We start from the raw sequence: 13338 nt of genomic DNA on the forward strand, positions 1-13338 counted from the left end.
TATTATATATACATATATAATAATATATATAAAATATATATTAATAAAATAATAATATATATATATATTATTATATATATATATATATATATATATATATATATATATATATATATATATATATATATACATGAATATAAACACTTGAGTTTCGCGTTGTATCAATTATAACTGTGAAATGGAAAGGATTTAAATCCATTTTAAAAAGCAATTTATTTAACCCATTTAAGTCTCAAGTGACTCCTACGCACTTTTCTAGATTAAAACTTTGTAACTTAATCGGAATCGAAACTTTTGGACCGTAATTGATATTTGGAAGTAAAAAGAGTTGCTCTCCGAAAATTTAATCGATAGAATATAATGTCCGGACATAAAATATAAAAAGATTGAAAGTGAAAGTAGAAAAAGTAAATGACCCTAATAATTTTACTGCCGAATGAACTAATATATAATTCGCTAACTTTTTGGATAGAATAAATCGATATAATTATTATTCGAGTTATCTACAATATATCGATTAAACTTTGTAGCTTCTATATTTATATAGATTTATAATACGAGTTTTCGCTCGTTGGAATACTTTTACGCGATTATACGATTATGAATTCTATTTCCTATTGCGCAATTTGTTTTAAAAAGTATTACGAATTAATTTGTAACTATTATAATAATCAGGGGAATATGTATAAGCAGAATGAGTTATACATTATATTATAAACATCTTTATTTTTTTCTTTAATTCTGGAATCAAGAATGACTCAAATGTCAGTATACAAAAGAAACATTTTAGCTATGATAAAAACATATCAATATCTTTCCTGACTAATAATACACGCATACACGCACGCGCGCATATTTTATACCGTTTTTATAAAAAATTTTCAGACTCTTATATGTATAACTAATAATTTTTAATTTTACATCATACTTTATGTACGATATAATTTATAATTCTACTACAAATCTTTGCTATTCAATGAGACTGTATTACATTTCCCACAATTTTTCAAGCGTGTTAATAGGTTGCAGAACAAAGAAATTCTCGAATCTTTCTATTCTACAGCCAATCAACAGGCTTGAAAAAAATTTGTCGTATGACAAATGTAATATTAGTTTAATCTTACAATTAGTATATACTTTCGTAAATTTTACCACATTAAACATAAAAAGTTCGATTTTTTAAAAGCATATCTTTAGTAGTGAAATGTTAAGAGAAAACTATCTTAACTTGTCACAACATAAAGACTCGTAAACGTATTTGATTTTCGTCAAAAAAATTATAAAATCATAATATAAGAAAATGATAATAATGGTACAGAAAAAGCTATATAATATCAATTATTAGAAATAAAACAAATATCTACAATAGAATATAATATTATCGAACAGAAATAATAATTAGAATCTATATACTTGCATATATATATGTTCATATTGGTTTACATAGACAAAACATTTCGATCAAATACATTCGATAGAGATCTGCATATAATTCTAATCCGCGTACTTCGCATACCCGATTCGATCCTTTGGCCGCATATAAGGCTGAAATAATATATATATGTATATGGATTCGGATATAAAATTTATAAAAAAAATTTAATTTAAGGCAAATTCGAGTCAAATAATGTTCCGGTTAGCCTAAATATTATAACAAAATATTTTAACAAAATCTTTGACGTTCAGCATTTTCATTATATCCAGATAATTTTATTTTAATAAAAGACTTTTCATATATTATTTTTTATATATATACTATACAAATAATATTTCAAATTAAAATTATAAACTTATAGTAAAAAAAATTTTAATAATACTTAATATTATGCATTTAATATCCAAATTAAAAATTGTATTACTTCAGTCTAAATTATATTACTTTAGCCTATTTCATTGTAAAATATAATATACATTTCAAATAATTTATTAAAATAATATATTTATATATACTATGAATTATCTTAATAACATATTAAGGTTTAATTCAAAGAAATAATAATTAAAAATTAGAATAAAATAAAATAGATTTAAAATATTCTATTTCCATATAGAAAATTAGCTAATAACTATATTTTTTAATGAATGGATACTACATCATTCTTCAATGTAATGAAGCCATAGATCTACATAGAAATTATATGGACGAAGTAGTTACTACAATGCTATTTGATATATAACTAAATCATAAGACTAACTATAAATGACTAAAGAAAAATATGATTGCAATGTAAAAACATTAAACTAGTCAAATATCTCAATATACTTATTTGTTTTGCTGATTACATATGGCCACCAGAGAAAATTTCATAGATCTTATGATAGAATTTAGTTATATATACGCACACAAAATATATATGCGCGCGTGCGATACATACAATTCCACAATAACAAGAATTTTTTCCTGTTATATTTTATAAATCATAAGAATAATATATGTTATACCGTATATCATAATCCTCATTTAATTATTTTTATGAACTACAACGCAAAATTCATTAATTTGTTAAATAAGTAAATCTATTGAAATATTTTATTATTTGTATACAGGTTGTGTGTATAAGATATATGTTAGGTACACAAAGAAAATGTACCTAAAAAAATGTAGAAAATTAAAAGTCGAGCAAAAGAATAAGAAACTTTTGACTAATGTATGAATTATGTTAGAAAATGCAAAATTAATAGTGTTACACATCAATAGTGTTACACTTATGCATACATGTACGTCACGTTATAATTTACATGAAATCATACAAAACATATCCTCTTTATGAAATGGTTTATATTGAGCAAAATTATTTAATTCTTTTTAACGATGGGGATATTATAAGGATTTTACATTATAAATTCTCTTGAATCTCTTGTTAACATTCTGTGTAAGGCAATTCATACATTTGACGCCATAATGTAAACAAAGAGACACACAAAATAATGTGAAATATGTTAGTATAACATTCATTGTACAAGGCAAAAATATAATTTAATAATTATAATTATAATTTTATAATTATAAAATTTATATAATGCCAATAGATAAAGATTGCTTCATATGTCGCCAATGTCATAAAATACTTATTACATATATATGCCTTATAATTTAACAATTGTCACTGTAAAACTTTTGCATGCAGTGTATATGAGGAAATTTACAGTCTTCTTACTGTAGAGAACAGTTTTATCAAAAAAGTAGTATACCTTCTACAAAATAATACACCTTCTTCTTCTAATAGGTTCTGGAGGCTCTAAAGCTGCTAATATTGCCTCATCGAAGACATTTTTAAGCCCTTTCTGAAATATTGACAAAAAAAATTGTAGCAAAAAAAATTACCTAATTAAAAAATCAATTCTCAATTTTATTTGTTGCATAATTACTAAACACAGAAAAAATAAGTTACTGTCATACCTGTGTAAGAGCACTACATTCAACATATTTTACGGCTTTTAATTCCTTAGCAAGCTTTTCTCCTTGTTCACTCGAAATAGCCTTTTGTTTATTTTTTGCTAGTTTTTCAATCGTGGCTGCATCATCTCGTAAATCAATTTGTGTACCGACTAATAAAAATGGCGTTTTTTGACAATGATGCGTTATTTCTGGTACCCACTATTAATATTTAAAAATATAGATAATTATACATAAAGATAATTATACATAAGGATAAAACATTTGAAATAATGATTAATTTTGATTATACCTTTTCTTTAACATTTTCAAATGATGATGGTGACACAACTGAGAAGCATACAAGAAATACATCAGTTTGTGGATAACTTAATGGACGTAAACGATCATAGTCTTCTTGACCTAAAAACATATCCAAACACTTAAGTAAGTAAATTGTTGCTAATATAATCTTTTCTATTTTCAAAACAATTTGATATTAAAAAACTATATACTAATGATAATTACCTGCTGTATCAAACAATCCTAATGTATATGGTTCACCACCAATCATGACAGTGACTGCATAGTTGTCAAATACTGTCGGAACATATTCCGATGGAAATTTATTCGTGGTATAAGAGATTAATAAACAAGTCTTACCAACTGCTCCATCTCCAACTACTACACACTTTATTGTTTGCATTTTTAATTTTACCAAATGCTATCTATGGAAAAAAAACAAAAATATACTTTGTTGTTTTCTTTGAAAGCTTAAAATTATACAATTATATAAATAATATGATTAGTGAATTAACTGCAACTATATTATTTATGCATTGTCAATTCTTAATAAAGAATTAAATATTATATTCAAAATATTAAATATATTACATTTTATTTCTCATAATAAAATGTTTACTGATTCAATCTTTGTCTTTTTTTTCCATGAAATAAAAGTATATCGATTAGTTTCTCTTTGGTTTTAATATCAAATTATTAATTAAGTATGATAACAGATACCATCATGGAAACGAATACATTATAATTCAAAGATTTATATTCACATATGGTTATGACATTAATGTACATATAATCTCTCTCGAGATATTGAATATCATTGGTATTTAGATTGAATATAAAATACAAAAATACAACAAGATATAAATAAACATTAACATCAAATAAAACATTATTTTATCAGAAAAAAATTGAGGAGTTGCATTTTTTTAAATGTCTGTGGTTACGTTCACCAGTATAAACAAAATTACGCCAATAAAAATTTTAACAATAGTCCAATAATACTTAATATATATTACGACAATATAGTAATTAGCAGTGACAGATAATTATTGCAAACCTCTTTTATATACGATAATACAGGCGTAAGTTGCAGTTGCACTTATTACAATTGGCAAAGAATCAAAGTGCGGCAAATTAGTTTTGTTCCACCAATTTGAGAATTCATTCGTCCGATATATTATAGATACATGAGGATTAGCGTAATCTCAGCATTCTGCGCTTGGCTGACTAAAAATCTACTATGACGGACGCGAAAAATAATTAGAAAGCTCCACGTGAAGTAGCACATCAAAAGAGAAATATTGTTTTCGGAATCGCCATTTTGATCATTATGTCAAATACGGTTCTCCGGCGAGAACTCCGGTGGGAGTACTATGCGACGTACGTGAAGTCGAATTCCCCAGATCTCCGTAAATTAATGAATGACGAGAGTAATGCGATCAAAGGTAGGTACAAAATTTAAATTAAACACTCACACGCAAAAACTGGGCGTCGACACTGGACTACGTTTTATCGTCACGAAATCTGCAGTCTCGTTAGATAGACATTGCATTGAAATGATAACGCGACACTTCTCTCACTTCTGGTCTATTCACACAACACTGCTGAATCAACTGGGATGCGTTCCTAAAACGTAATTACAATAGCCAAACTTCTATCATTCACGCGACGTGAACTATAAAGTTTTAAATAAATATTCTTTACGTTTTGAAACGCATTCCAGAGGCCCTATTCTTGAGCATATACGAATAATTTTCGCATACGAAAATGACTGTTTCTCGACTGTGATTAGTCGATTGCATACGGAATTGCTATTTTCGTATGCAATATTTGTTCAAGAATTAGAACTCAGGATGAATAAGTGCATTCAGACAACGGCTCATTGAGCTTTTTTATCTGATTGGTCTATATTTTAGGATCTAACGGAATATGCCAATCAGATGTAAGAGCTCAGTGAGCGATTGTTATTCTGAATGCACCCATTGGTTGCGTTCAGCAGAAAAAATTAAATATGCTTAATGATTCATTAATATGATTGGTTCTTGTCTTAAGGTTCTTCGTTAAATCTAAATGTAGGAACTAAATACAGTCATTGGTTATGTTTAGCGGACTCAATGATTGAGTAAACTTACTCGCTCGCTGTGTTCAGCAAAACACAACAGTTTTGCAACCGTTTTATGATTCTCTGCTAAGATAGGACCATTTCTTAATCTAAAAATATAACCCAATCAAGGCGAAGAAAACTTCCAACAGTTGCAAAATAAACGTTCTGCTGAACGCAGATTGATGTATTCTTCTAGATTTAAAATTCTGATTAGATGATCTAAAAGAATACACCAATAATAGCGAGCGCTCTCAACTGTTGAGTCCATTGAATACACCTATTGAGCTGCTTTCTCCGCTAATCACAATCAGCTGAGCAGCTAGTATTTATGTTAATGCAAGTTTCTTTCTTGAGTGTTCATAGTTTTCGGTACTTGGAAAGGTTTTGTATTATGTTATAAATCAGTTGTAAACAAAATCGCGAATAACGTAAAGACACTTGTCGGTTGAAGTAGAATATTACAATCGAGTTATTAAAAAAAAACTATTCCTACATTATTTATATAATAAATTAATAATTAATTTTCTGAAAGTTCGGATTGAAGAAATCTAAAAATGCCTTTGCCAGCAGCATTAGCTGCACGTCTTGCAAAAAGGGGGTTAATCACTGGATCTGAAAAGCATGGTAAATTTATTTTTCAAAATATAATTACATAATTATATGTTGTTATAAATTTTCTATGTATTGAATTAGTTTCCTTTCTATTAATAAAAATTATTTATATGAATTTTGAAGATATCGTTGCATGATTTATAATGTTAGGTTAAGTTATTAATTTTGCAGAATCTGGGAAAAAAGAAGCAAAAAAGAAAGTACATGAAGAAGTAATAGCTGAAGATTATGATAACACAAAAGAAGAGATTAATCAGATTGACATATCCCAAAAATTTATGGTAAATGTGGCTATAAGTTAACATTTAATTTTGATTTGTGTAATAAGACATAAATTTAAATTATTATTAAAAAAAATTTTGTTTAGGGTTATAGTGGGTGTCCTAATAAATACAATATTTATCATGAATGTACAAAAAAATGTAAAGAGTTATGGGGAATTGGACACGCGCAACCTTCGGACAAATATTTGAAACAACAAATGAGATTAATTCAAAAATATCCATTGCCAGAGACTTGGAAAGCTGTTTATGATCCTGGATCGTAAGTACTAATAATTTCTTAGTCTTCTATAGATAAATTAATTTTTTTCCAAGAATAGTGCTAATTTTTGTATTTCGTAATTAAATATCTTTTTAATTATCAAAATAATTTTTAGTCTTTTTTTTAATAACAATATTTGTGAAATTATTCAGTAATATTTGAATAATAATATTTGTGATGTCTTATTGTATATAAGATATTGTAGATAGAAAATTATTAATATATCATCTATTCATAGTGGACAACATTATTATTGGGATTGGTCTTCTGATTTGGTATCTTGGTTACCACCGGGTCATCCTAAATGTCAAATATCACAACCTGCATCTCAATTACGTGAAGAATTGCATTTGAAGGCAGGAGATCAAGATGATAATTTGTCAAGTGATGATAGCACTAGTGATCAAGAGCAAATGGAAGTTAGTAATTATATTTTTTGTGTATTTATAGATTTACAATTTACAATTTAAAATTTACGACTAATATTGTGATTATTCAGGTAGAAGAAAGTGAACCCGTTAAGAAAGACAGAAAGATCGAAAATCGTTCAAGATATAAAGGACCAGATAACAAAAGAACTTATAGATCTGACAGAACTGATAGTAAAGATGCTAAAGATCGTACTTTAGATCCTATGGATCCAGCATCCTACAGCGATATTCCTAGGTATGTATTCCTATTCAAAAGTTCACAGATTAACATATGTGTACCTCATAAAATTTTTATTTATATGTATATCGCATCGTAGGGGGAAATGGTCAGACGGATTGGCTAAACATAATGAAGCTAAAACTGGTGCTGACACGACCGCCTCAGGTCCTCTTTATCAAATGAGACCATATCCCAGTCCAGGCGCGGTGCTTCGCTCTAACAGAGCTAATAAAACAGAATCGGAATTGTCCAGCAAGCCGAAAGTTTCGTTTCCTGAAAAACCGGAATAAATAAATACATTTTGTGATAATAATGACTTAATTTTATGTGATTATGTTAATATATACTAATAATAATGTTGTTACATTAAAATATACTTAATGACAATTATTCGGCACGAGAGATCATTTCACTGTAAAATATATAGTAAATATAACTTTTAGATTAACGAGAACATCAAATTATGCCTCATAATTATTTGATATTTTTTTATCAACGGAAATTTTTCAGTATTCATATGAAGTTTCCAAATCAATTATTTAAATTCTATTATGTAAATGTTATAATAAGTAATAAAGACTAATAAATTTTAAAAACTAGAAAATAGGTAAATATTTTGATTCTATTATTATAAAAAAATATTTATAAATCTGCTAATTTGTACGTGAGAATCTAATGGGCATATGATAGATAAATATGTTTTTCATAACATGTGATTATTCTTGAGAATATTCTTATCAGAAACCGTATCTTTACAATTATGTATATCGATAACTTCAGGATAAATTTCAAGATTGAAGTTTAAAGAATAAACTATGTTATCGATTAATATAAATAAAACGTAACAATGTTTCGATCGCATTACCTTAATATGAAGTTGAAAAGAAGAAATTTTATTCGTCGATTAAATGCAATTGCGATTGTATACAGAGTAATACATATTTTAATCTTATCAGGTAATTATATCGGAAAGAAAGCGTTTGTGAAACAAAATTTCGAATGGAAATTATAAGATTGGTAAACAAATGAAATCAATTTTTGAAAAAAATTAATTTTTCATGGTTATTATGTAAAGATCATTACTATTTTTTAAAATAAAATTGCATAAATTTTTTATATAATATATTTTTTCTAATTATGCATAATATATTTTTATAATATATTTTTTCTAATTTGCATATAAAAATATTAAAGTTGAATTATTAAAAAATAATAGTTTTTACGAGATTATATATTATTCTTTATTTCAGCACGTATTTGATAGAAAATATAAAATATTTTGTACAATTAATTATATCTTAATGATAATAAAATTAGAAACAAGATCGTTTATGTGAATAATTACAACGCCTTATACTTTTATGCATAAAATGAAATTAATTAATTTGTGTGAGTGAAATACATATTTGCAGATAATTGTAATTTTATATCATATTGTAAATTATATAATTTTTCCTTCTTTATCATCATATCATATTAATTTTTTTCGAAAATTTAAACATTATTTACTCCCCTTAACGCTACAGCTTTTATAAAAAATTTATTATTAAAGATGCTTTTCAAAATACATTGTCTACTGATAAGATGATTAAATTAAATTACATAGTATACTGCATAAAATGTTAAATAGTAATTAAATACTCTGGTATACTCGAGAAAATTATCATTCAAATAAATTATTGTCAAGCATGTTTGTATGTTCACATTGCTATATATAGTTGATTATGGATCGAAAAATAAAGAATACAATTTATCATATTAACGATGTTAATCATCGATATAATTTGAACTACCGTATAAACATCATAAACTATTTATTACGAACTTAAGGAGATTCTTCAGTTTTTTCACATAATATAAAGATCCCAAGTAGCAAGTTGTAGTCATTTTGACATCAGTTAGTCATTTTAAATTATTGACGTTACACTTATAATTTAAGATATATTAATTATGGATATATTGAAAAGTATTCGACCTATATATATATACGAGGGCTGTTTGATAAATATGTTAGGGAAGAAAACACTTTAAAAAAAATTTTTTTTTATTTTTCTAATCTCCTTTCAGCTCGATACATTTAGCCCAACGATATTCCAACATTTTTATACCGTTTAAAAAATATGATCGAACTCCTTAAATAGGCCTCTGTTTCGGCGATGATTTCCTCACTTGATGCAAAGCGCTTTCCGCTAAGCCATTTTTTCATGTTTGAAAATAAATAGAAATCGCAGGGGGCCAAATCTAGAGAATAGAGTGGATGAGACAATTCGTAGCGTAATTCGACCAGTTTTGCCATGGCGATTGCGGACGAATGAGCTGGTGCGTTATCATGGTGAAAGAGCACTTTTTTTTTCGCTAAATAAGATCGTTTTTTCTTCAATTCAGCGTCAAATCGGTTCAATAAATCAGCATAGTTCCGTGAGTGTCCTTCCTTTCTCCAAATAATCAATGAAAATGATGCCTCGCGAATCCCAAAAAACGGTGGTCATGATCTTTCCGATCGATGGTACCGTTTTTGCCTTCTTTGGAGCAGATTCGCCGGATTTAGTCCACTGTTTAGACGGTTCTTTCGTTTCTGATGTGTAATGGTGGATCCATGTTTCGTCAACAGACGAAACGCCGCAGAAACTCTTTCGGATTGCGCTTAAACATGTCCAAACAGTGCTTTGAAGTTGTCATGCGATTCCGTTTTTGTTCCACTGTGAGCAAACGCGGCACCCATCTCGCCGATAGCTTTTTCATGCCCAATGTTTCGTGTAGGACATTTTATATGCGTTCAGTTGAGATTTTTACAATGTTAGCAATCTCTCTGATCTTCACCCGGCGGTCTGCTAACACGATATCATGAATTTTGTTAACCATATCCTCCGTAGTCACCTTAATCGGACGACCTGGGCGCTCTTCATCAAAAATGGATGTTTCGGCCATGCTTAAATTCGTTGTACCAATATCTTATGATAGTCATCGAAGGTGCATTGTCCTTATATACGGCATGCAACTTTTCTTTGATTTCTTTACACGTCTTCCCGTCCAAAAACAGGAATCGAATCACAGACCGATATTGCTCTTTCTCCATGATTGCAAACAAGTACAAACTCGTCAACTTTCAATTGTTATAAAAACTAAATTAACCGGTACAGCTGTCTGAAATTTTTATTTGCGTTCAAAAAATGGCGTTACACGATGATATACAGACTTTTAGTCAGAGGCACCTCAGTCATCAAACACGGATACTTATCAAACAGCCAACCTTCGTATATATTATATTAGGTGTGGGAAAAAGTTCATGGCGTTTTTTAATGCCATCTAATAGGAAAAACGCCATGAACTTTTTCCCACATCTAATATATATATATATATCTGGCTGAAATTTTATATTGAAAGTTCGCGTCATTGGTACAGAATTCTATTATTTTCAACTAAACTTCTTGCACAGTTCATCTTTTCTTTTTCTTTTCACGTTGGAAAGAAAATTATTATCGTTATTTTTCCTCTGTTTTCTTTTTTTTTTTAGATAGGACGGAGAAATTCTATCGGATATCCGAAAAATATTCGGCAATTTTATGATCTGGTATATCTCTACTAATAATAATAATAATAATAATAACGTTATTTTTTTATTAATTAATGATCAATTAATGAAGCATTTATTTATCCATTCTACGATTTATTTACAACGTGATACTTAATAATATCGTGATACTAATAATATCAGATAAATGACTAATCGATGACGTACTGGTAACTTTGTTAGTGATCAATCATTCATTTATACCGGTAATAACACATCGAAAATAATGACGTATTTTCAATTTAAATATGATCAATTTAAATATCACATTATGACGTTATATGATTATGACAAATCTACGTTATTTTTATGATGATAGAACATGAGATTGTCAAAAATGATTAATTATATCAAATAGATGACACTTTGCTACAGGAATTTTTCCTAAATTTTTTGCAATTTTTTAATAGATTTTTTAAAATAATTTTCTAAAATAGCTTGAATTCTTATAAAAATTTTAAATTTAATTGTAAACAAAATATAAGAATTTTGAAGAGATGTACGGATATAAAAGAATAGAGTTTATAAGAACATTTTGGAATTAAATAATGAAGTTTTAGCTTATCAATTTTATGTAAGAATATATTCATCATTCTTATCTAAATTAAATTAAATTTAAATAATTAGTATAATTATGTTTTAAAAATATTTTCCAAATAAATATTTATTTTTATTATAAAGAATATTTTTTAATAACAAATTACAGTTTTACTATTTAAATATTATTTATTATTTATTTTTCAGAAGATTGCAATTTTGCCTTCTTTGTGCTTTCGTAGTATGATAAAAAAAAGTCATGTAAGTCATGTGACTCCCCTCCACTTTATTAAGCTGGAGAACTTTTTATAAAAAAAACTTTGCTGACAAATTCGATATATAATTGAATATTCGTTTTTAAATCAGAAGCAGAAGATTTAACGAAGATTTAGAGATAAACCGTAACTTTGTAAAGATCGATAATCGGCGCGTAAACTTTCATACGTGTCTTTATCTAATTTCGCTCCCCTCGACAGCTCAAAGAAGATAAAGCCTTCGGCAGAATGTCAGAGTAGGAAGGAGTGAGGGATCTTCTGATCAACAGAATTTATCATAAATGCCATTACCGTGGTACAGAGTGTTCAGACAGCAGCAGTTTTTCGTATTTTGTCCGTGTGATTCTGCGTTACATAAAAATTCCGTTTCGATGAACGCATGTGGTAGCGCGATTTTATGAAACCGCGCGATATTTACGCGAGGATGAGTAACAGTATCGCGTCGTCGGCGGTAATCGTCGTTCTAGTTCTTGCGTTCGCGTTCGTTGATAGTGCCGCGGATCCGAAATACGCGCGACTAATCAACGGTGAGTTTACTAACATCGATGGATTATCGTATGTTCATTGTTGTCTTATCGTTCCACTTTAACCTGCTTTTATAATTAGGAGCAATGTCAAAAAAAGGGATCTAGTATAATCTTTATACTTTTGCATCGTCTGTTAATATACAATATGACACTATTGGCTACTATTGTGCATATTAAGACGTGGCGAAATAAAGAGGAATAACAAAAAAAGAACAATGAAAAAAGAAGAGATTACATGAATCTTGTGGTGATTAAAAAAGTGAAAAGAAAACGAATTTTCATGCTTCCATTGTAATAATAATAAAAAATTAAGCATGAATTGAAGTATAAAAAGAAAAGCAGATGTAACAGATTGTCGAATGCGATTCGGTAATTATTAATAAAACGTCATTTTTATTCTAATAACCGTCCCACTGATACAGAGATAGATACACTAATGTGATAGTATTATCTAATAGATACGCAATTTGTCTTAAACTAAAGTAGATAGGCAAAATTTTAGGCGGGCCAGGTAATATTTATTTTGATAGCGTATATACAAAGTGATTGATTTTATAATCTTAATAAATAAATATTTTGAAAATATGCGATTTTACCAAAAAACTTTTAAATAAAAGTCACTGATATAACGTCAATCTTTATACAATACAATTTTCATTTGGAATGTTTTTTGATGAAATCACGTTTTCGAAACATTTATCTTTTAAGATTAAAATGAATCACACTATATATATATATATATATATATATATATATATATATATATATTATTTAGTACAAGTAAATTAATTTAAGTTTAAGGTTTAGTTAGTAAGTTAGTTACGTATAACTAAACCTAA

At 27.7% G+C, this 13338-nt stretch overlaps 3 protein-coding genes across 3 annotated transcripts in view; 2 read left to right on the top strand and 1 right to left on the bottom strand.

Annotated features, from left to right (window-relative positions):
- Positions 1-3195: 3195 nt before the first annotated feature.
- Positions 3196-4082, bottom strand: LOC105624107 (cdc42 homolog). The gene is made up of 4 exons (XM_012205466.1): positions 3905-4082; positions 3690-3799; positions 3401-3598; positions 3196-3285 (listed from the first exon to the last, which is right to left on the bottom strand). Exons 1-4 carry the CDS (start codon positions 4080-4082, stop codon positions 3196-3198), a joined length of 576 nt encoding a protein of 191 aa, XP_012060856.1.
- Positions 4083-6337: 2255 nt separating this feature from the next.
- On the top strand, positions 6338-7879 carry LOC105624105 (polyglutamine-binding protein 1). The gene is made up of 6 exons (XM_012205465.1): positions 6338-6407; positions 6567-6676; positions 6763-6938; positions 7177-7357; positions 7438-7604; positions 7687-7879. Exons 1-6 carry the CDS (start codon positions 6338-6340, stop codon positions 7877-7879), a joined length of 897 nt encoding a protein of 298 aa, XP_012060855.1.
- A 4517-nt stretch (positions 7880-12396) lies between these two features.
- LOC105624139 (sodium/potassium/calcium exchanger 3-like) overlaps positions 12397-13338 on the top strand; it is a 13019-nt gene continuing 12077 nt past the window's right edge. The window contains exon 1 of the mRNA XM_012205498.1: positions 12397-12499. Coding sequence (XP_012060888.1) covers positions 12397-12499 — 103 coding nt within the window. The remainder of the gene's footprint in view (positions 12500-13338) is intronic.

The sequence above is a fragment of the Atta cephalotes genome (assembly GCF_000143395.1).
Source record: "Atta cephalotes unplaced genomic scaffold scaffold00073, whole genome shotgun sequence".
Classification (NCBI taxonomy): Eukaryota; Metazoa; Arthropoda; class Insecta; order Hymenoptera; family Formicidae; genus Atta; species Atta cephalotes.

Coding starts and splice junctions, on each gene's coding strand:
- LOC105624105 (XM_012205465.1), top strand. CDS start 6,338: ATGCCTTTGCCAGCAGCATTAGCTGCACGTCTTGCAAAAAGGGGGTTA. Junction 6,677..6,762: donor ACATATCCCAAAAATTTATG/GTAAATGTGGCT, acceptor AATTTTGTTTAG/GGTTATAGTGGGTGTCCTAA. Junction 7,358..7,437: donor GTGATCAAGAGCAAATGGAA/GTTAGTAATTAT, acceptor GTGATTATTCAG/GTAGAAGAAAGTGAACCCGT.
- LOC105624107 (XM_012205466.1), bottom strand. CDS start 4,082: ATGCAAACAATAAAGTGTGTAGTAGTTGGAGATGGAGCAGTTGGTAAG. Junction 3,800..3,904: donor AGGATTGTTTGATACAGCAG/GTAATTATCATT, acceptor ATATGTTTTTAG/GTCAAGAAGACTATGATCGT. Junction 3,286..3,400: donor AATGTAGTGCTCTTACACAG/GTATGACAGTAA, acceptor TCAATATTTCAG/AAAGGGCTTAAAAATGTCTT.